Source organism: Diorhabda sublineata, chromosome 4, assembly GCF_026230105.1.
Source record: "Diorhabda sublineata isolate icDioSubl1.1 chromosome 4, icDioSubl1.1, whole genome shotgun sequence".
Lineage (NCBI taxonomy): Eukaryota > Metazoa > Arthropoda > Insecta > Coleoptera > Chrysomelidae > Diorhabda > Diorhabda sublineata.
The window spans coordinates 22,363,316-22,389,612 of NC_079477.1; the positions used below are offsets into that span (position 1 = coordinate 22,363,316).

The 26,297-nt window shown below is 30.5% G+C and overlaps 5 protein-coding genes across 7 annotated transcripts; 2 read left to right on the plus strand and 3 right to left on the minus strand.

Annotated features, from left to right (window-relative positions):
* Nucleotides 1–25: 25 nt before the first annotated feature.
* LOC130443211 (rutC family protein UK114) lies at nt 26–2,035 on the minus strand. Of its 2 annotated transcripts, none has more exons than XM_056777730.1 (3): nt 1,882–2,035; nt 287–516; nt 26–231 (listed from the first exon to the last, which is right to left on the minus strand). In XM_056777730.1, the coding sequence occupies exons 1-3, from the start codon at nt 1,944–1,946 to the stop codon at nt 107–109; spliced, it is 420 nt and encodes a 139-aa protein (XP_056633708.1). In that variant the 5' UTR covers nt 1,947–2,035; the 3' UTR covers nt 26–106. The 2 variants fall into 2 exon arrangements, with proteins under 2 accessions (XP_056633708.1, XP_056633707.1); XM_056777729.1 differs by lacking the exon at nt 1,882–2,035 and adding an exon at nt 843–953.
* A 580-nt stretch (nt 2,036–2,615) lies between these two features.
* On the minus strand, nt 2,616–9,475 carry LOC130443174 (ribonucleases P/MRP protein subunit POP1). 2 transcript variants are annotated; one of them, XM_056777677.1, is made up of 5 exons: nt 8,207–9,475; nt 6,305–6,617; nt 4,248–4,618; nt 3,925–4,188; nt 2,616–2,949 (listed from the first exon to the last, which is right to left on the minus strand). In XM_056777677.1, the coding sequence occupies exons 1-5, from the start codon at nt 9,230–9,232 to the stop codon at nt 2,665–2,667; spliced, it is 2,259 nt and encodes a 752-aa protein (XP_056633655.1). In that variant the 5' UTR covers nt 9,233–9,475; the 3' UTR covers nt 2,616–2,664. The 2 variants fall into 2 exon arrangements, with proteins under 2 accessions (XP_056633655.1, XP_056633656.1); XM_056777678.1 differs by having other exon boundaries at nt 2,635–2,949; nt 3,930–4,188.
* Nucleotides 9,476–9,575: 100 nt separating this feature from the next.
* On the plus strand, nt 9,576–11,054 carry LOC130443261 (methyltransferase-like protein 25B). The gene has a single exon (XM_056777801.1). It carries the CDS (start codon nt 9,663–9,665, stop codon nt 11,010–11,012), a length of 1,350 nt encoding a protein of 449 aa, XP_056633779.1. The 5' UTR covers nt 9,576–9,662; the 3' UTR covers nt 11,013–11,054.
* A 1,138-nt stretch (nt 11,055–12,192) lies between these two features.
* On the minus strand, nt 12,193–16,155 carry LOC130443262 (acyl-protein thioesterase 2). The gene is made up of 5 exons (XM_056777804.1): nt 15,154–16,155; nt 15,065–15,096; nt 14,768–14,928; nt 14,487–14,713; nt 12,193–13,320 (listed from the first exon to the last, which is right to left on the minus strand). Exons 1-5 carry the CDS (start codon nt 15,199–15,201, stop codon nt 13,132–13,134), a joined length of 657 nt encoding a protein of 218 aa, XP_056633782.1. The 5' UTR covers nt 15,202–16,155; the 3' UTR covers nt 12,193–13,131.
* Nucleotides 15,979–24,840, plus strand: LOC130443260 (alanine aminotransferase 1). Its single transcript, XM_056777800.1, has 5 exons — nt 15,979–16,617; nt 19,835–20,144; nt 21,647–21,837; nt 22,775–22,981; nt 23,031–24,840. Exons 1-5 carry the CDS (start codon nt 16,363–16,365, stop codon nt 23,643–23,645), a joined length of 1,578 nt encoding a protein of 525 aa, XP_056633778.1. The 5' UTR covers nt 15,979–16,362; the 3' UTR covers nt 23,646–24,840.
* The last annotated feature ends 1,457 nt before the right edge of the window (nt 24,841–26,297 follow it).

Below are 26,297 nucleotides of genomic sequence, written 5' to 3' on the forward strand. Positions count from 1 at the left end.
ATAGGGTCATTAAAATGAAACTAACTTTTAAAAATCTGTGTTTATTGACAAACTTTAACCGAATGCAACTAAGATATTAACAATAAAAAAATTCGATACAGTATATTTATAAATGTGAATTTACTGTCACAACATCGCCGACAGCGGCAATTACTTCAATTTCAACAGCCGCGTTTAATGGTAAAGTAGCGATTTGAAAAGCAGTCCGAGCAGGAGGATCTTTATTAAAATCTACAATGTAGAAAACCAGTTAACGGACAAACAAAATTTTTCTATTCATATTTACATTTGTGGTATACTTCATTCACTGCTGAAAAATCGTTGATGTCTTTGAGGTACACGGTGGTTTTCAAAACTTGATTTAAATTTGAATTTCCCGCTTCTAAAACATTCTTGATGTTTTCTAAGGCTTGGATAGCTTGAGGCACCACTCCCCCTTCCACTAATTGATTGGTTTCTTTAGAAATTCCTAAAGATCCCGATAGAAACAGCAAGTTGTTGAATGAAACAGCTTGACTAGAACAATATTTATACTCTATACCTCTAAAACTAAATATCCCTAGAAATTTTAATTCCCCTAATGAACGAATTTAATTATAACCGAATTACGTTGCCAAATCTAGTAAATAATTAATTCATTCTTCTTTCTTACTTCGTCTTTACGCTAACGACTAACATCCATGGTATCAAATTAAATACTTATCTAAATATACATTTAATGATAATTAATTCAATAATGAAGTTGCTGTAAATACTATTATTTTGTTTCATTACAGGGTGTATTGAAATTTATAGTCTACAAAAATTTATACAGTTTTAAAATGAAAAAATTTTGTACGTACCTGTAGACTGGCACCACAGGAGGTGGCGCTTTTAGTGTTGTAATAATTTGTCTTACTAGTTTCGACATATTTACTTAAACTAAATGAAATGAATTGACTATTTTTTTATCTATTAATATGCGCATCAATAAATTTCTAGGTCATTTAAATCAGGAGCGGAGAAATTTTAAATCCTTCAAGATATTTGGATTTAGTAATTTAAACTTTCGGTTTGTCGCTTTTAAAGATAAATTAATGCAAAACGAAGCAGGGTATACAAAATGGCAACCAGTCATTAATATAGATACTATGCTCGTTATCATTATTATTAATACATTAAAAATAATATAAATATTTTTGAAACATCGTGTATATATTATATAAAAAAATGTGGCTCATTATTTAAATAGAAAATCATTTAGAAACCTCATAAAATAATACTTTTATTACTTAAGTAAATTTCGTTATGATCCGCCACTGGTCACGTAAATATTATCAAACAAACGAATATTTTCGATAGTACTGATGAAATATACTACTTACATAATAAAAGAAATATATCCTTGATATTTTAGTCAAAACTAAGAACACTTTACAAAAAAAACTAAAACATTTTCTATCACTAAAACAAATCACCCAGCACGTTTCCAAAGTAGAACAAATAAAAAACACACAACAAACACATACTTCGCAAATACGTAGTTAAATATTAATAATTTTCATTTAAAACCCGAACAAGATTAGTTATATGCTTGTAATCTCAATAATGGAGACCAAACTAACGTGAAATACATTTTCCCTCCAAGAAAACAAACATGGCTTTCCAATTACTCGAGAAGATTAGTTTTGATTGGTCAATAATATGAGAAACAGTAAATTATACGTGGCAACGCTGTATAACCTTCCAGAAGATTGGTTCCAATTATTTTTTTTTTTATTACATAAAAGTATTTAATAAAGTGAATAGAGATTTTGATATTATCGAGGAAAAAACATTTGCACCTTTTGGCTTTATTTTAATCCACAAATAATATAATAATGTTGAGTATAAATATTTTACCTGAGAAAAGGTGGAGATGGTGAATTTTTATGGGAGGTAATAATTTCTCGTACCAAATTTGCCATTTTCAGTACGATATTGATAACAAATTTGTGACAATACGAACTAAAATAACAGATTTGATGACACTGCTTTTATAATTTTTACACAATTCTTATCATTTTGACTTTCAATCGAGTAGGTTCAAAATAAATAAATCTATAAACAGAGCCGGATTTGTTTAATTTTGAACAGAAAATAAATAGACTTTGTTTTAATTTACTTTTTTTTGAAATTACTGTCACTTTGATAGTTCTCATTCAATTTTTGCAGAATAGTTAATCGATTGGGTGCAATTATTTTGATGTACTCGCAATGCCATCTAATGTATTAAAAATGAAGCACCGATTTATAATCATAGATAAATTAATAATGATAATCATACTACCAAACAAGTGGTTTGTGTAATAGAAGGAAATTGGACGAGGCAATTAAATTCCGTACAATCAAGTTATCTATGGAAATAACACGAGTGAAGTTAGCTTTTACAGTAACTTAACCTATTGTAATAAATATAATGAAATGATTCGAAAATATGAATTTTAGTAAAAATATTCAATTAATTTGAATCATAGTTTCTTTTTAATGTAATAAAAATGTATAACAGTGTAATACTGTACCATTTTCGATAAGGAATAGGGATAAAATACGAAAATTGGATAATAGTGGAATATCGCCAAAGGAAAAAAGGTAAAATATATAATTAAATGTAAATTTCATGTATCAATTTTTTTATTTACAATTTCAATCTAATATTACATCAAGAGTTCCGAGTCTGTACTGCTTTGAATTCGTATTTCTAACTAAAACTTGATTAGCACATTTCATAGTTAATAATTTGATTAAAGCCCCCGATGTTATATATCCTATAGCTTTAGTTTTACCTGTAAGGAAACTAAAGTCACCGTGTTTTACAAAACCTAGTATTTCTCTAGTACAAGATTTTCGTATCATCGTGGGTTCTGGAAGCCAGAGCTTCCTCATCGTACACGTGTAATTTTTTAACATTTCTTTATCGATTGGTATGATCTAAAACCAACGCAAAATTTGGAAAATTTTCAAAAAAATAAAAGAATGTAACATAAAATAATTTGCAGGAAATTTTTATGTTAAAATCTAAGGAAAATAATGAATAGTGAGATAAGTTTATTAAATAAAAATTGAATTTGAGGTGAAAGATCGAAACAAATTATGGAGAAGAAAATGTTGTATTAAAAATCCGCGGTTGTTTTTAATAAAAAAGAAAAAAATTAAAAAAAACAATTAACTAACCTCAAATACGAATATTTCAACAATATATAAAAGTAATATCAAAATCAACTAATTTTTATCCTTTTACCTTAAAAAAAGACTTCTTACTAACTATTCTTATGTTAATTAAACATTTTGTTAATTTATTTTGTGATTACTACAATTAATTTACGAAAATTATCATTAGTTGTGTTTTCAAATACCCACCAAATAATATCAGAAATAAACAATTTTTGCTTGAAGTTTTCCACTTAATTTGTATCTTAATTTTATGTTTCACTTACAGAAATGACTTTAAAACACATAAAATCCAAATCAAAAACTCGAAAATACGTGAAATTGCACGGTTTATGTTTGAAATTCACGAAATGTTTGAGGTTATGTTCTGAAATAACATCAACGTAGTTAGAATTCCGTTGTACGTAATTATAACCTATAATATTGATAAAACGAAAATATGCAAGTAAATCTTGACACAAATCGTTTAATTGAAATCGAAATTCGAGTTAAAAATTTGAATTCGTTATCCGCGATTAGTACGCGGCGCGTCTACTCGACTAGAACGTGTTATCATAACACAGACACAACTGCCCGAAGCACAAACGTATTTTCCGACAGCGTTGCCAGACTTAAGAGCATTACCGACAATATTTAGATCCAGTGACTCGATATTTTGAGGTTATGTTGAGAGTAAAAAGATTATGGAAGTAGATTACGAAGTAAAATATTCAAATTAGGAATCGGGATACTTACTTTACCTTTCTTTTTTCCTCTGATTCGTCTTTTTCTCAACTTTTTGAGCAAATTTTTATGTTGTTTCCTCAAAGTTTTCCTTTGTTTCTCATAAACATCATTAGAATTTGGTTCTTGTGGTTCTTTGACGTAATCTTGATCTTGCGGTAGACAAATTATAGAAAATTGTCGACACAAACCTTTTTTTAACAACGTTATTTGTACGGGAACCAAACAGTTTTCCAACAAATCAATTTTTTCTTTATATTTTTTAACCAAAGCGTCCTGAAATAGTATAACCATGAAATCGAACTTTTTCTTTTAAATCCTCGTGGTTCGCTTACACGAATGTTTTTTAAGACGATTCTGTCTCTCAAAACAAAAAAATCCTTCACTACTTTACACGTTAACGACCATTCCATCAACAACATCCTCCAGTTCCATTTGAAAGGACTACAAATTCGAAATTTCGCGAAATTCGTTCTCTTATTCACGGGTAATTTGAAAAAAGTTTCTTTACATTTCAGTGATATTTCGTTTTCTTCTTTTTCCCCTGCTATAGTATCCGGATACAAATTATTTTGCGATCCGGATTCGAATGATATTAGATCGTTATCTCTTAAACCGCCAGCTCTGGCGCCCCACATTATCAATGCTAACCAAGTCGGTTGGGCCCAAACCGACGGTAATATAATATCCCAGCCGCTACCGTAACCTTAAACATCTCCATTTTAAAATTCTACAATCCACACTCTCCAATTATAGAAGGCGTCTCATAAATAATGTCTGTTTTCAATAACCAATGTTGTTTAGTAAATAATAAGTCTGGGATTATACGAAGATTGTCCCAGAAGTACCTGGTTTCGCCTACAGATGACGGTAGCTACTTGAAAAATACCACGGCATATGTGTCAAGTTTGAAGACGCCATGTTGTTTAGTATTCCTTCGACAGCCATCAATAGTGAAAGTTTTCAGTGAATTTGTAAACAATCATCGTTATGTGAGGCGTTAACACAACCAGTATAAAAGCTGAACTAAATTCTACTCTGGTTTAGACTATTTCTTCGTTATCAACAATAAAATATTGGGTAGCAATGTTTAAACGGGACCGTACGACCTGCAAGTACCAGCATCACAGCGGTCGACCAAATGTAGTGACGACTCCAGAAATGTTGAAGAAAATCCACTGGATGATCGTCGACTGAAAGAGCGCGAGCTAGCGGACGTAGTAGGCAAGTTGGGGGCCGCGTTTGCTCACAATAGAACAAAAACAGCGTCGCGAACTTGTTTCCATTGAGTGTTTGACAGAAAAGCATCAACTATATCATCTGGATGATCTCAAAGTATACTAAACCTTCACGTAGGACCTGCAAGTACCAGCATCTCGGTGATCGACCAAATGAGATGACGACTCTAGAAATGTTGAAGAAAATCCACTGGATGATCGTCGACTGAAAGAACGCGAGCTAGCGGAGTAGTAGGCAAGTTGGGAGCCATGGGATGATCGAAGCATACTAAACCTTCACAACTCCACCAGACACACGACAAGACTTTCCGTTCGATCGACCTCTCTTCGCGAAGGGTTCTGGTGATCTAACCACTAATTTTCCATGTTCTGGTTCAAAATTCGATGTTGCGATGTCAAAAGCACCGGTTAAAGCGTCGACACAGTTTGCTTAGAACCCTCGGAGGATGAAGAGGATTTGTCATCATCACTACTTTTGAAATTCCCTTTGGAATTTTATCAGATTTCCCGCAAAAATCGTCCGCATATACTCCCTCGGTTAGGATTAAGCCCCTCACCAACGTCTAGGTTCAACGGCTCCTTCAGAAGCCACAAGGTAGTCTGGTAATCGATGAGTGGCGTTACTAGATTGTACGAGGATGGTTCAAATATAACTGGAGATGCTATGAAATAATCCGCATTGATTGTTAGACTGGTTTGTTACGAAAACAGACGGGACCGCGTAACTTCGCTTTTTGCTGTATTTATAGGAGGATGAGTTCCTCGATAAGACTCAAGTCAAGTAAACGGTGTTGCGCTTTCCAAAAAGGGGGCTAACTTGCCCCAAAACAAGTATGAGAACGTTAAAGCTGTAGAAAAACGCATTTTGGGAGACTGACACAGTACTGTATACGATATGAGGACAAAAAAAATGATGAACGCAAATCGCAATGATCGGTGATCGCAAAATTTCAGTCAGTTAGGTGCCGAGACTTCACACGAGAAATTCACACGCTCGGAAATTTGCGCGCGTTTTCGCGTAACCTCAACAGTTTGTATTGAGTCTCTGAAGACGATAACTTGGTTATCGAAGCAAACAAGTTTAAATTGAGGCGTAGGTATTTTCCCATATGAAAACCAACATTATTTATAAGACACTTTTTATAAAAACCTACCCCTGAATTTGGCGTTTTTCGCCCCAGGTCTTTGTACCAATATAATAGGAAAACTGGCCGGTGGTTCTAATAAATCAGTCCCAGGTACAAGTAAAGTTTCCCTTAGTTTGTTTAGAATTGCGGTTGAAATTTTCGTTTTCGTTAATTCCTTACGGACGTTTTGACACCAAAGAGGACTATCAGAAAAATTTTTACTCAGAGCGATATCTGTACCGTTCGGATTACTATCAGTCGGTAGAGATTTCGTTCTTTTTGGTGGGAAATTGTACCTCGGATCTGATATAATTAGAGGCAATATCAAATGAGGAGACACCTGCAAGAAAACATTGATTATCTATTATATTCTTACTTGAAGGACTATAAAAAGTATTAGAGTTTCGATTGAAGCGTTCAGATCAAAAAATCTAACGAAGTTACGAGACATAACCTTCATTCATAACAGTCGGTAAGTCTAAACAGTTTCCAGAACGTGATGTCGATTGATTTCGCTGTCATAACAAACGTTCTTGTACATTGACGACTTTTTAGTAACAGGCTGCTCGGAAAAACGTATTTCGTAGGGGGAAATGTCAATTTGTTAGAAAAGAGGCCACGTAACTAGGTCGCAAAATCGCAAAGACGTTTTACTAGAGTTAGTCCGAACTTTGCATTAGTAGCAATGAACTTTACAGGGAAAATGCCAAACTGCGTAAATCTGTTCATAAATTCTGTAATACCTTGGTTTTTGGCGGCAATTCAATCTTACTATTGTTGGTTCAAACGAAAAATGTGAACTTTTTGGAAATTCTGTTGAGTAAGATTTGCCAATTGCGTATGTTTCTCGTACATTCACAAAACGCTAAGCGTCTAAACAAACATCATTTCGGTTCGTTCGACAATGTACGGTACACAACGTTGCCAGTTTCATTAATTGTCTTAGAAACCCCATAAAACATCGAACTGGATTCAATTAAACTGTTCACTGTGGAAAAACGTTCTAGATGTTTCCAGTTCCTCCAAAAATCGACATGGCGTCACAAAATATCTAGAAAACGTCATTTGCGTTTGAACAACAACGTAGAAACCGACCAGATCGCTGATAGTATTAACACCCCGTTTAATTGTGTTAGAAACATCGAACTGTTCACTGTGAAAAATCGATTTTTTATATTTTTGACGTTCCACGCCTCTTTAGAACGTTGTAGATATTTCCAGTTCCTCCAAAAATCGACATGGCGTCACAAAATATCTGGAAAACGTCATTTGCGTTTGAACAACAACGTAGTAACCGGTACACAACGTTGCCAGATCGCTGGTAATATTACCACCCTCTTTAATTGACTTACAAACATCGCACTAGATTTAATTAAACTGTTCACTGTGAAAAAATCAATTTTTTTATATTTTTCACGTTCCTCGCCTGTTTAGAACGTTTAAGATGTTTCCAGTTCCTCCAAAAATCGACATGGCGTCACAAAATATCTAGAAAACGTCATTTCCGTTTGAACAACAACGTAAAATCGGTACACAACGTTGCCGGATCGATGGTAGTATTATCACCCTCTTTAATTATCTTAGAAACATAAAAAAACATCGAACTGGATTTAATTGAATTGTTTACTGGGTAAAAATCGATTTTATTGATATTTTTGACATTTAACACCCGTCGCGAACGTTCTAGATTCTAGTTCGTCCAAAAATCAATATGGCGTCACGAAAGATTTAGAAAACGTCATTTCCGTTCGCTCGACAATATACACATAACGTTGCCACATCGCTGGCAGTAGTACTAATCTTATTACTTATCTTACACACTTAAGACTGCTAAAGGCAGCGGAATCTTTTGTTATTTTTTCTTTTTACGGTATTTTTGGCTACCGCAAGTAAAACTAGAACCACTATACATAAAAAAAATCCACTTACCTCGTTTGGAGATGCCGCAGATTTCAACTGTTCCCAATATTCGTGAGAACTACAAAATGGTTCTGACCAAGTTTCTTCGAAATATTTTTTCACCCACTCCGGCTGCCAGGGTTCGTATTTAACGACTTTAAATGTATTTCGAAGTACGGCGTTTGAAAGGGGACCGTGTAATCTAAACCTACTTAAGTTCCATTGGTTTGTAATCAAAGTTATTGTACCGTTAAAATAAATTTTCGTATCGTCCGATTCCGGGGAGGGTTTGAAATCGAAATTATTTAAAAAAATATCTAAAAGTTCAATGTGAAACGCGGCGTGGCACCACAGCCAGATTTTTCTCGTTTGCTGATCACTTCTTGGAGGTTTCCAATGGAAATAAACTGCACCTACAGCTCTGCGTGTGTCGGGTCTGAAAATCGTTGTAGAACCTTCCCTTAATCCCCCCAAATAAGCTTTAGCTCCTATACTTAAATTCAGAGTTGGATCTGTTAATCTTTTAAACAAATTAATGATATCCTCAAATTCTCCTGATAATTCTAAACAATTATAATATGAAATATCTTGGATTAAACAGTGATTTATTGTCGCCCTGTAGCAAGCTCTAAAAGATTTATCACAAGGACAATACGGGATTTTGTATCCCCATTTTTCAACTATATGGAAACGTTTGGCATGCCAAATATGTGTTTGTAACCAATTTATTCTCCTTTGTCGTCTACTATACTCACTATTCAAATTAGAAGGACGTCGTCTATACTTTCTAGAAGGTCGTTTACTCTTCAATGGCAGACCCGATTTTTTCCTTTGGCTTAAATGTATCTCACGTAAACGTCTAGGTAATCTTTTAACATTATGAGACATCGCCCTTCGTCTCATATGTCGTGGAAGCTTTTGGAAAGCTAGTTTTACACCAGAAGAAGTGTTGATGTTTTTATTCATTACTTGTATTTCTCGACATCTAGCTATCGCTATTTTTTCTAGCGTTAAGTATTGTGGTAAATCATCATTTTCTGTTGGTGTTTCAGACATTTTTCATTTATTTATTACACAGGTATCACTTAAAATTTAGTTCGGTTTAATAAACTACACTAACCTCAAATTAATTTCAACAACACATGGACTTAAATAAGTCAAAATGTTTAGAGCTCCGTTGGAACAAGCTATAAGCTACAATATCGAAAACTGAAAAAGTTTTTTAAAAAATCGATCAAAGATATTTTTTTGTATTATAATATGTTTTTTTTCTCAATTTTGTTTTGTAAAATTTTCTGAAAAGTTTGTTTTGCGTTTTTTATTTATAGTTTTTTCTTAAATGATTCGTATGTTTAGCCATAACATTAAACTGAGTAGATAATCTACGGATTTCGTTACAAAAAAAGAAGACTTTTAAACACGTGGTTTTATTTACAAGTATGTTCAAATTAGGGTTAACACAAGTAAAATTGGTAAAATTAGTATAATGGAAAAATATTTAGTAGATATTCAAAAGCGTTTATACATATGTAACAAAATATATGAAATGTATAACGATATTTTGAATTCGTATGTTTCCGATTTTTACTTAGAAAACCATTGGAGCAAATTACCTAAATCGTGGCAGTATTTTTTCGAAGATATAGATATCAACGAACTAAGTAATATATTGGATTTATCGAAAAGTATCAAGAAGAAAATATGTCCTTTAGCTCTATTATGTATACGATGTCTTATGATGAAATACACGTTACGGAGAAAATCAAAACTAATTTCAAAAACCCCGATTTACAATTTTGAAAACAACAAATTTATGAATTTTTTTTGGAAAAATGTTAAATTAAAAAAAAGACATGAAATAGATGTAATGGCGAAACAGTGTTATAAATCAGCCGAGGAAACAGATTGTTTTTACATAGTTGATATCGGTTCTGGTTTGGGACACTTGAGTAGGATGTTATCTTATGGTTATGGCTTTAAGGTATGTACGTTTGAAGCTATAGAAAAATTAACGATAGCAGCTCGCGAATTGGATACAAATTTTGAAACGACTTTAAATAAAAGAAATATAAAACATAAAAATACGTTCCAAACTATACATATAAATAAACAAATAACAGTAGATTTAAACATCGGCGTGTTTTTAGAATGTGTTAATAAAGCTTTTAATATTGATAATGCGACATTCGGTATTGTTGGTTTACATCCTTGTGGGAATTTAGGAGCGACTCTTTTAAGATTCTATGTCGAATGCCCTAATATACGTTTCATAAACATCGCTAGTTGTTGTTACATGAAAATTACTTTATCGCCTCTAAATGAATCTTGTTTCCCTTTAAGTTCATTCTGTTTATCAAAAAACATAACATTATCGTATCTAGCATGTGAAATAGCTTGTCACGCTATTGAAAACTATTCCAGAAAATTAAAATCTTCAGTTGAATATAATAAACTTAAAATTCACGCATATAGAGCTGCATTAGAGAAAATTTTAGTGACACATAATCCGGCATTAAAACATTCTATTATAGGTAGTGCAAAATGTGATGAGGATCTTACTTTTTTAAAGTACGTTCAAAAAGTTTGTGATAAATTTCCCGAAATTTCGTTAGACGAAATTTTATATCATGAAAACGCGGTTTCTTCTAGTTGGAAGTATGTTGTCGTTTTTTATTCCGTTAGGTTACTTATGGCACCTTTAATAGAAAATATGATTTTATTAGATAGGGTTTTATATGTTATTGAAAACGGTAGTCACTGTGAGATAAATCCTATATTTGATTGCACTATTTCACCAAGAAATCAAGTACTTTCCGCTACCAAATTTAAAAGTTAACTCTGTAACTTTATAAAACTTATAAATATATTTTTACTTTTGTTTCAATTGTATTATTTTCACCTTTATCGTTTTAAAAATAATAAACAATTTCTTGCTTATTAACGTTATCTACACCATAGGCGTTGAACCATTTATATCAATAGCTATTTTATTATTCTTTGGTATTTAACATTTAACGTCGTATCTTTCGAAGTAATTGTTTGTATTCTACTTTTCTACGTTTCAAATTTATATTTTTATAAATATATCATATTATTTTCAACTTTACTGTTTCAAAGAGAAATATCACAAAAAAACAATTTCTTGTTTATCTACGTCTATAGGTAACGACCGCTGCCGACCATAGGCGTAGAAAGATTTATAAATTTTAATTTGTTTATACTTCTAAATGCTCTTGATTTTAGGTATCTTTTTATCTGTCTTAATAAAACATATGAAAAACCAATTTTAAATCAGTACTAAAATCAAAAACATTTAGAAGCAGAAATATTTATATCGATAGCTATTTTTTTATTTCCTGGTATTTCACATTTAAGGTTTTGATTCTATTATAGGTATTGTTATAGAAAGTTTTCAGTTCTTATATTCAGTATAAAACTATTTTTATACATATTCTGCTAATAAATTTAATTTAATACTGTTAACTATATGAAATGAAATTGTTACGCTACTGATTTGAAATTTTACAACACAGCGTTGACTCCAACTTCAAGTGGCCTTTTCTCTAGTAGGACAAACTACTTAGCGCTGTTTGTTTTTAATTAAGATTTTCAATAACTCAAACAATTTTTTTTCGTTTTAAATTCGTATTTTAATAAATATATTTTTACTCTCATCTCAATTATATTATTTTCAACTTATTGTTTCAAAAAGAAACATCACAGAAAACAATTTCTTGTTTATCTATGTCGTTAGGTAACGACCGCTGCCCGCCATAGGCGTAGAACGATTTATATCGACAGAAATTTTATTATTACTTGGTATTTGACGTTATGTTTTTAGAAGTAATCGTTTATTTAACGAAATTTTTCAATTCTTATGTTGAGTCTAGGACTATTTTTAAATATATTTTGCTACAAAATTTTATATTCAAGTGGCCTCTTCTCTAATAGAACAACATTACTTACCACTGTTATTTTTGTCGTATATAAATTAGATTTTTTATAAATAAAACAACTTTTTTTTTGTTTTAAATTTTCATTTATTGAGTTCAACAAATAAAATAAAAGCTTATATATATCAAGGTTTCCAGAAGTGGGAATGTTTACTGTATTAAATCAGATCAAAGTTTGGGTTAGGAATAAGCCGCCATTTTATGATCAATACTGATTATTGCATTTAATTTTACTACCTCATGGGAGGAATTTTACTAATATCAAATAATCCAAAAAAAAAGAACCATAGAATTCGAAAATACATATAATTTATGAAATATTCATAAACTCGTTTTACTTATTTATATAAACAACAGGTTAAGTTTTGACATATAATTTCATTATGTTTGGAATCCCGCTGTATGTAATTTTAAATGTCTTTTTCATTGAAATAACAATTTATTATATTTAGAATTTCGTATACGAATTCCATATCTATAATATCAAAAAAAGAAAAATTTTGTTGGAATTTTTGTAATTTAAATAGCAAATATTTTAAAAACTAAATATTAAAAGGTATATTTTTATTGTTAATTCGGAAGTTTAGACACAACCTTTTTAAACACAGAGTATTCTTCATTATTTTGTTTACGCTAATATAAATAGTTAGCAAATTCGAAATTACTAGATTGGAATCTTGGTAATTTTTAATTTTTTTGACAAAATTCGATGCCTCTAAGGACTCGGGAGATAATTTCTGGTAGAAATTTAGGTTATGACGAAATTTAATGATTACATTGTTAATAAAAAAAATTTTGAAGAAGAGATCAAATTAAATTCCAAAAACATATATTTGACAGATTTTTTTGGAATTTTTTCTATATTTTGAAGTTTAAAATGAATTATATATTGAAAAACTATTTGTTTAATTACCGAAAGATGAGGAACCACGAAATTAATATATTTTCGAATTCGTATAAATAAATGAGGAAAACATGATTTATTTTTTACACAAAATTTATCTATTGATTGGGTATATTTTTGTATATAAATTGCTTAATGTCATTCAGTTCTTCATCCGATGACGAATGAGATAAACCCCTGAACGTTTTGAATTCGACATCTCGAAGCATAGATTTTAACACTGACGCTGTCATTTGGCCCCATTTATAAGGTACCACTGGATCGCAATCACCGTGACATTGTAAAATCTTTAAAAAAAAATGAACAAACTTTACCGTATACACAACACAGACGGAGCAATAATTAAAGAGAAGAAATAAACTGACAAAAATTCATTATGCACTGTATTAGGATAGAAAAATATAGAAATGGAAATATTTGAAGCAGTAGTCCTTCCAAGTATGACAGAAAAAAAATTGTACAACAAAAAGAAAAAATGGGAGGCAGTGGAAATGGAAAGGTCAAGAAAAATAGTTCGATAAAATAAATGGGAGAAGATAATGGAAATAGAAAAAATATAATGGAGAAAAGAACCAAATAAAGCGGCTTAGAACTAAACTAGAAACAAATTTGTGGAAAATTGATGAAAAATGGTGAATTATAAAGAAAAATGGCAAAATATGGAAGTAAAACTAAATAGGACAAGATAAAGGACATGAGAACATGAAGAAAAGTATTGAAACTAGGTCAACAATGGGAAAAAATCAACAAAGAAAGCTGCAAACTACCAAAAAATGAAGATAAGATCCTAATAAAGCAGCTGGGGGCTAAACTAGAAACAACTTCTTGGAAAATTGATGAAAAATGGTGAATTATAAAGAAAAATGGCAAAAAATTAAAGAAAAATAGGACAAGATAAAGGACAAGAAAATGAAGGAAAGTATTGAAACAGGGTCAATAATGAGAAAAAATGAACACAGAAGGCTGCAAACTATCAAAAAATGAAGATAAGGTCATAACAAAGCAGCTGGGATCAAACTAGAAACAACTTTGAGGAAAAGTGATGAATTATAAAGAAAAACTAAATAGGACAAGATAAAGAATGTGAAAATGAAGAAAAATATTGAAACAACGTCAATAATGGGAAAAATGAACAAAGAAGGCAGCAACCTATCAAAAAATGAAGATAAAGACCAAATAAAGCAGCTGGGGATCAAACTAGAAACAACTGAGGAAAATTGTTGAAAAATTGTGAAATACAGGGGAAGAAATGGGTACAACAGCAACTGAAACTCTCATATGACACCTAGAAGGTAAAAATAAGGCAAGAAGTATAAATCCTCATATTAGCATTTCTAAGAAATATTTTTAACAAATCATTACAAATAATAATAAAAATAATTGAAAGAAAACAGTGTAAAATCGCCGAAACGAAAATAATTTTGTCAATTTGTAAAAAAATACTATAACTTACTGGTAAAGTATCCTCTGTTTTCTTCATGGCCGGAAAGGATTTATTCAAAGGTAACCAACAGGATAAACCTACAATACCGGCCAATTTTTTCGGATAAGTGAGACCGGAATACAAAGCCAGAGCGCCTCCTTGGGAAAAACCTCCCACGACGATCCTATCAGCGTTAATTCCCGCGCTAATTTCGTTTTCAATTAGAGCATGGATTTGTTCAGTGGCTTTCTTTATACCTGTCGATAAAAAAAGTTGAAATATTAATGAATTATATCATGTTAATAAAGTACCAGGTTCGTCTTCTGGTCCTGAATCGTCCAATGTCTTCAGATCGAACCAACTTGGCATACGGAAACCCGCATTTAAAGTTACTTGTATTGTTGGTGCTGTGGGGCAAATAACTTTGACGTGTGGTGGTTTTATAGCAGCCATAGCACTTGCCCATCCTTGTCTGTGAAGTAAAAATTAGTTAAAAAACATACAATTTCAATATATTAACCAGAAATATAATTATAAGAAAAAACCTTTTTTATTTACTAATATTATATTTTTAATTCAATTAACCTAATATTTAAATCACTACTTACCCGGTATCTCCTAAACCGTGTAAGAATATAAGCTAAAATTACGATTATATCAAGATTAATATAAAAAAAAAACATTAATTAATACTTACAGTTCCAGTATGTTTAGTGGTTGCTGCGATTATTACTGGGGCTGCCATTATTCATGCAATTAAAATGATTTGATGATATTTCCTTATCAGCACATTTGATTCCAAATTATGGAAATTACGAAAATTATAACAAATTGGATTTTTTCAGGCAGATTGAGATATGAAGTTGACAAATGACAGTGACAAGGTGATTTCATATGTGTGACATACAACATTTATAGATATACTACCAGTATTGCTTTCGTGTATAATATATTGCATACCCATTAGAAAGTTATGAAATACGTAATTATTCATTATAAATACAATAATAGTGATTCATATTCATATGATTCATAATATTTTTTAATTTAATAACATATCAAGTACTAAAATGATTTTATTCATGTGAAAATATTTTGACATTTTTCATATAAAAGTTCAAATAATTTCATGAACATTACAGTTTTTCCATACTATGCATTCTCAAAATATTGAGTTAAATATAGCAATTTTCCTAAAATACAGTTAAGTGTTTTGCAACTAAACATTAATTAGACCGTTAGTTTTTGTAGCTTTTTTTATTTTATTTCAATGTATAAAATGGAAATTAATATCAATTAACATGTGCTTACTCCGTCCCTGTTCTATTAGAACACATAGTGTTGGCGAGTCCGTAAAAACATGTTGCGTAATGAAAACCGTACAGCGGTCCAGCTAATTTTCGTAGTTATCCCAATTGTGGCAATATGTTTATTTAGCTGACTTATACTATTGATACTGTTTGAAACTGATTCATTTTATCATAATCCCTCACAATAAAAACTTATCGTTACTCGTCTATTTATATTTTTGAATTGTATCCAATAATAAGATGTAACCCTACCATTTACTGCATAAATTGCATTCTTCGTTATATAAAAATCATTTAGTTTACCGAAAAATCGATAAGAGCACGCCATTTTGGTCAGTGTTAAACGAACATAACCTGTTTCTCTTTCATCCATAAGGTTTAATCGCGTTAGACTAATTTTCAACGCGAAATTATTACTTAATACCGCTATCTCTAATTAAATAGTTATTTTTGCTGGTTCGTTTCTCATTCTGCGAATAATAATAATCGGAGAGTCGTAGGGAACGTTGTGGTGTATAATTCTCGTTGAGCGGTAGTGATTTTTTTGTATATCATTATAATTATTTGTTGATTTTGTGACATCACATCGATTAACGATGTCTACTTCACGTATATTATCTCCCTTTCATATTTATGGGAAATTTCAGCCGACTGCGTCACTCTGTAGGCAGAAGTCAGCTGTTTGTGTCGGTTCGCGTACAGTGTTGGAAAAACACAATTTGAGAAGAATGGCGACTTACCAGCCTACTTTAAATATCGATAATTTAAATCCTTGTATTAAGGTAATGGAATATGCAGTTCGAGGACCTTTGGTCACCCGGGCCGGCGAAATTGAGAAGGAATTAGAAAAAGTAAGTTTTTTTGTGTACATTGTAATCTGGTTGTCAAGGTGCCAAGGATTATTTAATAATTCCTGTTATTAGTAAAATCCTTGTTAGGTAAACAGTTGATAACAAAGGAATTCGTTGTTTTGGGAAAGTGCTTTTGAAAGATTCATAAAAACTTGTTGTTTATGTTTTTTTTATTGTATTCACAAACTGGTTTCTTTATAGAAATTTTCCTATAAGGTAGAGTTTCAGATATCACGTTTAATGATTTTAGTAGATACGAGGGTAATTCGTAAACTAGTTATGTAGTGTTAAAATTCTTTATCTGCAAGATGCCGTGTTCGCGTAAAGAAAATTATTTTTTTTTATTTATAGTTGGTTTATACAGAGTGTGAAAAATATAAGGTACTTAATACCAAGTAAATATATATTAAAATTTTTTTATCTTGACCTTAAAGGATTGAGTAAGTGGAACGATAAGTTTTGTATAATATGAAGTTATTCGAAAAAGAAACTCAACAGGGTTAAAAAAAAATATAACGTTATAAATATTAAAAAATTTACGCGATACTTCCGTTTAAACTGTTCATAATGTTATAACAAAAACTCGTTTGATTGGCGTTTTCGAGATGGTAGAATCCATTTATCGACATACCAGATGTCCGATTTTTCCAATAATTGATGGACAGTTCGACTTTTTGAATTAAATTTATAAATTAAAAGAAGGATTTAATTTTGGGGAAAAACCTTTTATACAAAAATGGGGCTTGTCTGAATAGTAGAGAGACGTACATTGAGAAAAAAATTAAAAATAATAGTGGAACTACACTTTGATGTTTTTGGGCAGTACGAGGAACAGATCCGTTTTCTGATTAGCTTAGGTTTATCGAACTTAGGTTAGGTTATATCAATTAGCTGATAATCTGATGAAAATATATAAGAAGAATCGTTGTTTCATTTAATTCTCTTTACGAACACGTATAAATGTAATTTGATAAACATTATAAAGCTTTAAAGCACCCGGTATATTAATAACATAACTAGCATATTTTTCTTTAGCATTGAATAATTATTTCAAATTCCCCTGTAAATTTCGCAAAATTAAAAGAGATTTTGAATGACCCTGGTAGTATAAATTCTATTGTTTACTTTTTCATTTATAACCTTGACCAAATATTGCTGGAAGTATATTAAAAAGTTTGTTGATTTAACTCAAAATATTTATGTCTTTGCAAATATTTGAAACTTTCGATTTTTATATTCGTAGAAATATAAAATATATTTAAATGTAGCTGTCAGATTAGACCGCCATATTTGGATTGACATTTATTATTGTATAGACTTTTATTAAATCGTAGCTATAATAATTGAACTTTAATGATAAATAATAACGTGATACGATAAAAAATATGTTTGAATAATCGTGTTTTATCTATTTGAACGATCTAAATCTGTTTATATTATGTTGCAACCACTTAGTTGTTTCTAACCTAACTTACGTCACAAACAATATTCATATAATAAGGTAACATTCTAACTACACGATGCAAATAGAACGTTCTTCATTTTTATTACATATTTCATTGAAATAACCAATGTCATATTAATTTAAATAATCCTGTAAATTAAATTGTTGATAATAAATTTGTTTCCTCGTGTTATTTTTTGACTTTTCCATATTATCAGTTGAACTTACAATTATTATTATATAGTGAAATTTTGTGACATCCTTATCAACGAACTTTCAACCGATGTTGTAATACATGAAATATTCAATTCCACGCACCATAATATCAAAATTATGTTATAAAATTAATTTTTCCCACAAAAAATATTGCATTTGATATGATTTTCATAATTTAAACAATAGGGAATATATATACATGTGGTATAAATTCGTTTGTTTTTTTTTCAGAAACATTATAGTTGCATCATATAATCATTATTTCAACATTTAGTTTTTTGTATGAAATGATCATTGAAAAGTACAAAACAAGTGAGCGAAATTCAAACCTAATAAACGCATCGTCAGTGTTCGTTGTGTTTAGAAGAAATTTTCATTTACGAATATGACTGAAAGTGGTTTTGTGAAAGCACAATTAGATAATTTACCATTGAATTCTTATTTTCGCATGTCTCGGTATTTCAAAAAAAACATCAGGTGTCCTTCTATTACATTACAATACCTATAGAACGATTTTTTAACTTTTTCCATGGCTTTTATCGATATTATAACCTATACAGTAACTGTCACACTTGAAGTAATACCGGATGTGGGAAGTGTCATCATCCAAAGTCCGCGAAAAATAACGTCGTTCAAAACAAGCCAAATTTAAACGAGACTGACAGAAAATATATCTTTTATCGAATTATAACTATATAAAAAGAATACATGCATATTTCCCTGTAAATAACGTTTATCAAACCTCCTAGAAATACAACTTGATTCATGGTTTACATCGTTGCCACGTTGTAATTTTCGTCGCATTGTCGGATTTAGTTTTTACGAATAATGAATTGATACGACGTTGTATGGAATACTGTATTTTCAATGGATATGAATTAAACTGATTATAACTTATAATGTAATCAATTTCTTCATAAAATTCGAGTAAATAACACAATTATCAATTACAACACTACAGATTGATACCCCACGGCTGCCAACGTATAGATATAAATGTCCCTTGATACACTATAATTAATTTATGTAACTAAATGTTTTTGATTTAGGTCTCTTCTGATTCTAAATTAGATTCTTTTATAATTTGTTATAGACAGATGAAAATTTGACATTTCGACTTCTTTTAGTCTTTATCAAAATATGATATTGATACTGACAATTCAATTTTATATAAAAGCCGTGACTAGTTGTTCCATTGTCGTTAATTTACATTATATTTCTGTAGGGTTTTAATTCAGTTCGTGTTGTCTTAGATATTATTACGAATAAAACAATGGAAATATAAACGTAACAGAATAAAATGGTTTATTCACGCGTTTAAATTGAATGAAATCTAAATCCGTCGTCTTTACGTCATTCGGATTCACAGAATATCTCAAACTATCAGTGCTCACTTTTAAGCAACTGTCTCTCGCGCGCTTTTTAGAATAGAGATGGGAATAACGAAAAACGATAACTAAATAACAAATAAACGAAACTGGAAATTCGTGAATATTAAGATACGTTGCAACTTCTGTTTCTTATTTTTATCGAACTAACTTGTAACAAATGTTACAGGGTGTGAAAAAACCATTCAAAGAAGTAATTAAAGCTAACATCGGTGATTGTCATGCTATGGGCCAAGTCCCTATCACTTTTATCCGTCAAGTTCTAGCTTTAGTAGCATATCCGAAACTATTGGACGATCCCAAGTTCCCGGAAGACGCGAAACAACGCGCGAAAACTATTTTACAAGGATGTAGAGGGAGCTCGGTAGGATCTTATACGGATTCGCCGGGTATTGAAATTATTAGGAAGCACGTAGCTCAGTACATCGAAGATAGGGATGGCATTCCAGCTGATTGGCAAAATATTGTCGTAAGTGGAGGTAAGTCACCAATTTAACATTTAATTATTATTATTGAACTTACCTGTTTCGGTTCCAGCTGCAACGTCTCGAAGTATGAGACTTTATGTTGAATATTTTATTGTTTGTTCTACTGAGGGTGTTTTTTTCATGTTGTCACTAAATTCTTTCACATTTTCCGGTATATTTTTAAATATACCTAGATCTTCATTTTTATAGCACTCCCTGTATATTTTAGCGAAGTAAATATCTTTGTCAATACATCTCTGATTAAGTCTGTTTTTTTCCAGTTCAATCCACATTTTCGCGTAGTGAATCTTTTGTTTATCGTCAATATAGACTAACTTTGATATTTCTCCTGACAAAATAGGTTCTTTGGTACTTAATATCCTTAAAAACCCTTTGATTTCATACTTATTTGTAGTATTTATTAATCTTGTAGGATATTTCATATTTATAGTGGCCTTTCGACTAAGTTCTTTCTTTCCCGCTAACAGCTGACAGAAAATGAATTTACAAGAAAGTAAGATTTATCTACATATGTTGCTAAGTAAGAATTTCTGAGAATGTATAATGTTTCTGCTGCGCTTTTAAGTTTTCTTAACTATGTAACTCGTTCTAGGTCTATAACATGATGATTTATATGATTAGTTACACTATTTTAATATATATACCGAAATAATTTATAACCTAAATAAACTTATTACGTTATACCAACAAGTTAACGTGTTTTTTTTATAACTTTATATCACCACAGTACACCAGTTTCGATTCTTTTATTGCACAATTACAGAAATTGTTTTATAAAAAAAATGTTATATTAACGAGCACTGTAAATTCTTTCACGAAAAAAGTTAAATAATATCTATTGTTTTTATTTTCTAATTCGTATTACATGACTGAAGTTACCGCCAAAAACACAATGTCATAACTGTCAATGTCACATAATTTGTTTATAATTACTGCGTTCGTCTATGTACATCTGATTAATCTGACTGTTCAGTAACGTTCGGCAATCCACTTCATTTTGATCTCACTGCTGGGATCGCGTTCGATTGTATACATTTTTTTCCACTCTGAATAAGATCTATTTGTGTCGAATCTTGAAAGAGGGTTCTCAGATTTTTTTTGACTTTTGACGTTTCGTTTGACATTTGAATGCTTGTCAATTATGAATTTCATTGACAGTTTTTTGTATTTATGTATTGTGAGTTGTTTTTGTATAAATAAAATAAATAGCCTTATTCAAAATGCATAAGAACTGATGGAAGTAAAATACTTACCACCTCCAAATGTCACGAACTGCTATAAAGTCAATTTCTATAGATTCTTACTACACTAGTTACTGTTCTGACCAGTTCATTTCAATTATTTTAGGTTAGGTTTTTTTCGGCAATTATCACGATCAGTTCGTACAATTTTTGATCACGTGATACAAATAGTTCTCTGCTCGCTTTGTTCCGCGAATAACATTACCGAACGCAACTAATAAATAAGTGAATAATGTCGTTATTTATAATTAGGTGCTAGTGATGCTATTAAAAACGTTTTGAAACTTTTCATAAACAATATAAATGGGAAAAGTCCAGGGGTGATGATTCCAATTCCGCAATATCCGTTATATTCAGCGACGTTAGCCGAGTTTAAAATCGAACAAATTGGTTACTACTTGGACGAATCTAAAAATTGGGGCCTCACAGTTGAAGAATTGGAGGTAAGTGTTTCTTCTTTCAGGGCATCGGTTTTGTGAAATATTTACTAATTCCTCACGTTTGGACCAGTTAATATATTATTTCGACGTTGACAGAAATGTATCAGTATTTTTTATTTGTCTATGATTTTGCTTCTTCTAGTTTGAATGTTGACTTTTGTTGTTATTTGACCTAACTATGATTTATATATATATATATATATATATATATAATGTAATTATTGTGTTTACTTCAGAGTTTTAGTTTGTTCTTGTGAATTTTGGTGTTTTTGTTTGTTTCTATTTACAAACATTTTCAACTGGAACTTTTTAATGAAATATAGATTTTTAGAAATAATTACAATGATTGTTTTTTTTTGAAAATTTGATATTTCAATTTACTATAAGAAAAAAAATTGGAACATATTTTGATGTAAGGTAAATTAATAATAACTTTCATACTCTTCTTATTATTTTGTGCAATCTTTTACATTTTCAATCTCGTTTTGTTAATTCTCTTATCAATAAACAAATTAAAACATCTAGATTCATGTAATAGTTTATTAAAATATAAAAAACAATTTGATTTCAATAAAAATTATCAAATTTTATCATTTTTATATTCTACAATCGAGTTTTGTCACGAAAAAGGAGAAATAAACTTATATAAACATTTTTTTAAAAGTTTTTATTGAAAAAACAACAATATCAAAATAAATTTAGCTGTTTTATTAGTAATTTTTTTTTAATTTTCATTATATTTGGTTATACAAACTAAATTTCTACTATTTTATATCTATTGGTATTTTTTTAGTCTGTAGATAGTTAATATATCCAAATTCTTCATTCTGTTACATTTATGTTTATATATTTAGAGTTTAGTAAGTAGAAACGTAAAAACGTCTTGTTCAAATTTCTTCCTCCACAAATTTTTGTTCTATATCACGTTTTATATTGTTAGAGGTCTATAAAAGAAGCAAGGAAGTATTGTGCACCTAGAGCTATAGTTATTATCAACCCCGGAAATCCTACAGGTCAGGTTTTAACCAAAGAAAATATTCAAGAAATCATAAAATTCGCTTACAAAGAACAACTATTCATCCTAGCCGATGAAGTATACCAACACAACATCTACGATCCAAATTCGAAATTCCATTCCTTTAAAAAGGTAAGCGGCTTCCATTGTTCTGCGTTCGGTTTAATTTCAATGATTTCAGGTGATGTTCGAAATGGGCGAACCGTACAAGGACATGGAATTAGCTAGTTTCATGTCGTGTTCTAAAGGTTACATGGGTGAATGTGGTCTGAGAGGTGGTTATGCTGAAGTATTGAACATGGATCCCCATGTCAAAACGCAATATCTGAAAGCAATCAGCGCCATGTTATGTTCGACTACTTTAGGTCAATCTACGTTAGACGTCATAATGAATCCCCCCAAAAAAGGGGAACCTAGTTACGAGTTGTTTATGAAAGAAAAAAACGACGTTTTGGAATCTCTCAAATTGAGAGCTAAAATGGTAGCGGAAACTTTTAATTCGATCGAAGGTTACAGTTGTAATCCTGTCCAAGGCGCCATGTACGCCTTTCCTCAGATTAGATTACCGCCTAAAGCTATAGAAGCGGCTAAGAGGAAATCTTTAGCGCCGGATTCGTTTTACGCTTTCGAACTACTAGAATCCACTGGTATTTGCATAGTACCGGGTTCCGGATTTGGACAAAAACCTGGTACTCATCATTTCAGAACGACCATTTTACCGCAGCAGGATAAATTGAAGACCATGTTGAATAAATTCGCAGAGTTCCATTCGGAATTTTTGAAAAAGTATAGTTAAGATGAAAATGTAACAAAAGTGGTATTTAACTGTGATCAATCATTACGGCTTTCGGACAAGATCCATCAGGGAAAAATTATTATTGAACAAAATCGGTTTTTGTAGCTTTTACCTCGTCAGGTTTGTAGAAGAATGTAAAAAACAATGGAGAACGTCGTTTATTACTAATTTTATTGAACTATATATGACCCAAATTAAATATTAATCGAACGAAACTTTAGGAGATCTAGTGTGTACAGGAGGAGTATTGAATACAATTTTTGGGATTATGTTGAAACTTCTGGACAAAATGTAACTAATTCAATAGGCAACTCTAGCAAAGTAAATCCGAAAAGGTGTATTTGAACTAATAGATGGATTCATTTGAAAAATTTAAAAAAAAAGTGGATAATTTTGTTAATATATGTATTCATGAAGCCCCTAGGGAAATGTAACCAATCTAATAGGCAAATATATCGTAAAAAGCTTATTCGAATCAATGTTGACAAATTTATTGAAGATTTTCTATGAAAAAATGAACAATTCAATCAATTTGTTCATTGGACACATTATTTATGAATCCCAGGGAGGTGTAACCAATCTAATAGAGCAATTCTACTGTAAAAATATTATTAAAATGGGTCTAGACAAATTTATTGAAGAATGAAAAAGTTAATAATTTGTCTAAAAAGTTCATTAGATACACAATTTATGTAGCCTATGGACATGTACCCAATCAAATGGGCTATTCTATTGAAAAAATGTTTTTGACATGAGTCAAAGCAAGTTAATTGAAGATTTCCTATGAAAAAATGAACAATTTGTTCTTTGGATATATTATTTATGAATCCCAGGGAGGTGTAACCAATCTAATAGGCAAATATGTGAATAACAATTTAAAGGAAGTTAATATTACCAAAACCAAAATTTTGTGACAACTACTAGCGATTTTTACATTTTCCATACACCTGAAGATCTAAACACTACTTTTACTTCATATCAATAATTTAAAGAAAACAAATTATGCAATTTATTACTTGTTACGAATATAGTTTATATTATTTATTTTATTTAAAAATTTTACTTACCATAACGTATGACAATAAATAAATAAATATTTCACCATCCTTTTACAAATAAATAATCTCTTTATACAATTGATGTTTATGAACCACTTTTTAGTCCGGGTAATTATAACTAATTAAAAATAGAGAAATTAAGGAATTTTTGTCACTTTTAACCTTTCTAATATACGAAATATGCACCAAAAGTCTTTATGAATCGTTTAAAAGGTACAAAATTTCATACCAGTACAGTATACAAGCCTTTTCCACGTAATTCTTCGCAAAACCAGGAATTTTCTTCAGTTACTTGTACTATCTCTATTATCAGTCCATATTTTACCTAATTTTTTTCCTATATATAGCATAATTTCGTCTACACGTTTACCTGCATTTATCATTAATCTTTTAAGCACACCTCGAAGTTGTTTTTCACTTTTATCAACCGGTTAGTTTAGTAAACTAATATTTTAAACGATATTTGTCACTAAATTATCCAAAATTCCATTTTTTTATTGAAATATATTTCTATCTTGTAAAGATTAATCGGGTTCAAATGAACTACTTTATATAGGTTAGATACAATATTCTTCCTTTTCCTGTAACTTTGCCTTTGTTTGTATGATTTCACAGCTACCGGATATAAAAATGATTTTTATAAAATTTTAATTAAACAGTTAAAAACTTTGTTTATGTAATAAATATTAATATTTTTTGGGTAGCTCTATATATTTTTTTGGTAATTGATGAATTTAAAAAGATTTGTGCGACAAAAATTAACATTTTAAGGATTTGTAAAAAAAGTAATGATTGTTTTATTTACTGATCTAAAATTAATAAAAAAACCTTATATATAAGGGTAGTACAAAAAATATGTTATTGATAACGGAAAAATATTCATTTCCGCCTTCTTAATTAATCGTATTATGTCTCAAGAATTTTTCTTTTTATCCAATATAAACTATTTTTAAGATTATATTTCCCGAATAATAAATTTGGGAAATTTTTTTATCAATAACATGCTTTTTTGCTCACTTGTAGCAGATATTATGAAATGTTTTATTGTTGAAATTATATCCAGAGATTCTGGTAAAAGTCTCTAAAAAAATTTGTTGTTTCATTTCCTGATTCCCTCTATTTTTTCAGATAATCAATTAGCATTTATATTAAATATAAACAAAAAATAACTACAACTAATCGATGTTCTTTCTTGAAGTTGGAAACGTCTCAGGTGTCAGGGTTATTCGGCCAATCAAAATATATGTCTCAGATAACATTGTCCATATACATAATATAAAAAAATAACGATGAATAAGGCTGACTTTCAAAATATACACCAATACACTGATAAGTTATGATGAAACGTCTAATTCATATCATATAAGGAACAGATGACGTGCACTAAATTGCGTTCGTGGTTAGCTCAGTTTCTAGTACTAGTTCCAGACTTGCGGTAATCTAACACCCCGAGTGACGTGATTTGAAATATCGGCCATATTGTCGTGAGGGACAAACAAAAATTTTATTTCATTTATGCATAGAGAATTGATGGTTAAAGCACTTTTTTAATTGAAATCAATGTCTTCACCTAAAAAAAATGAAAACAAAACAC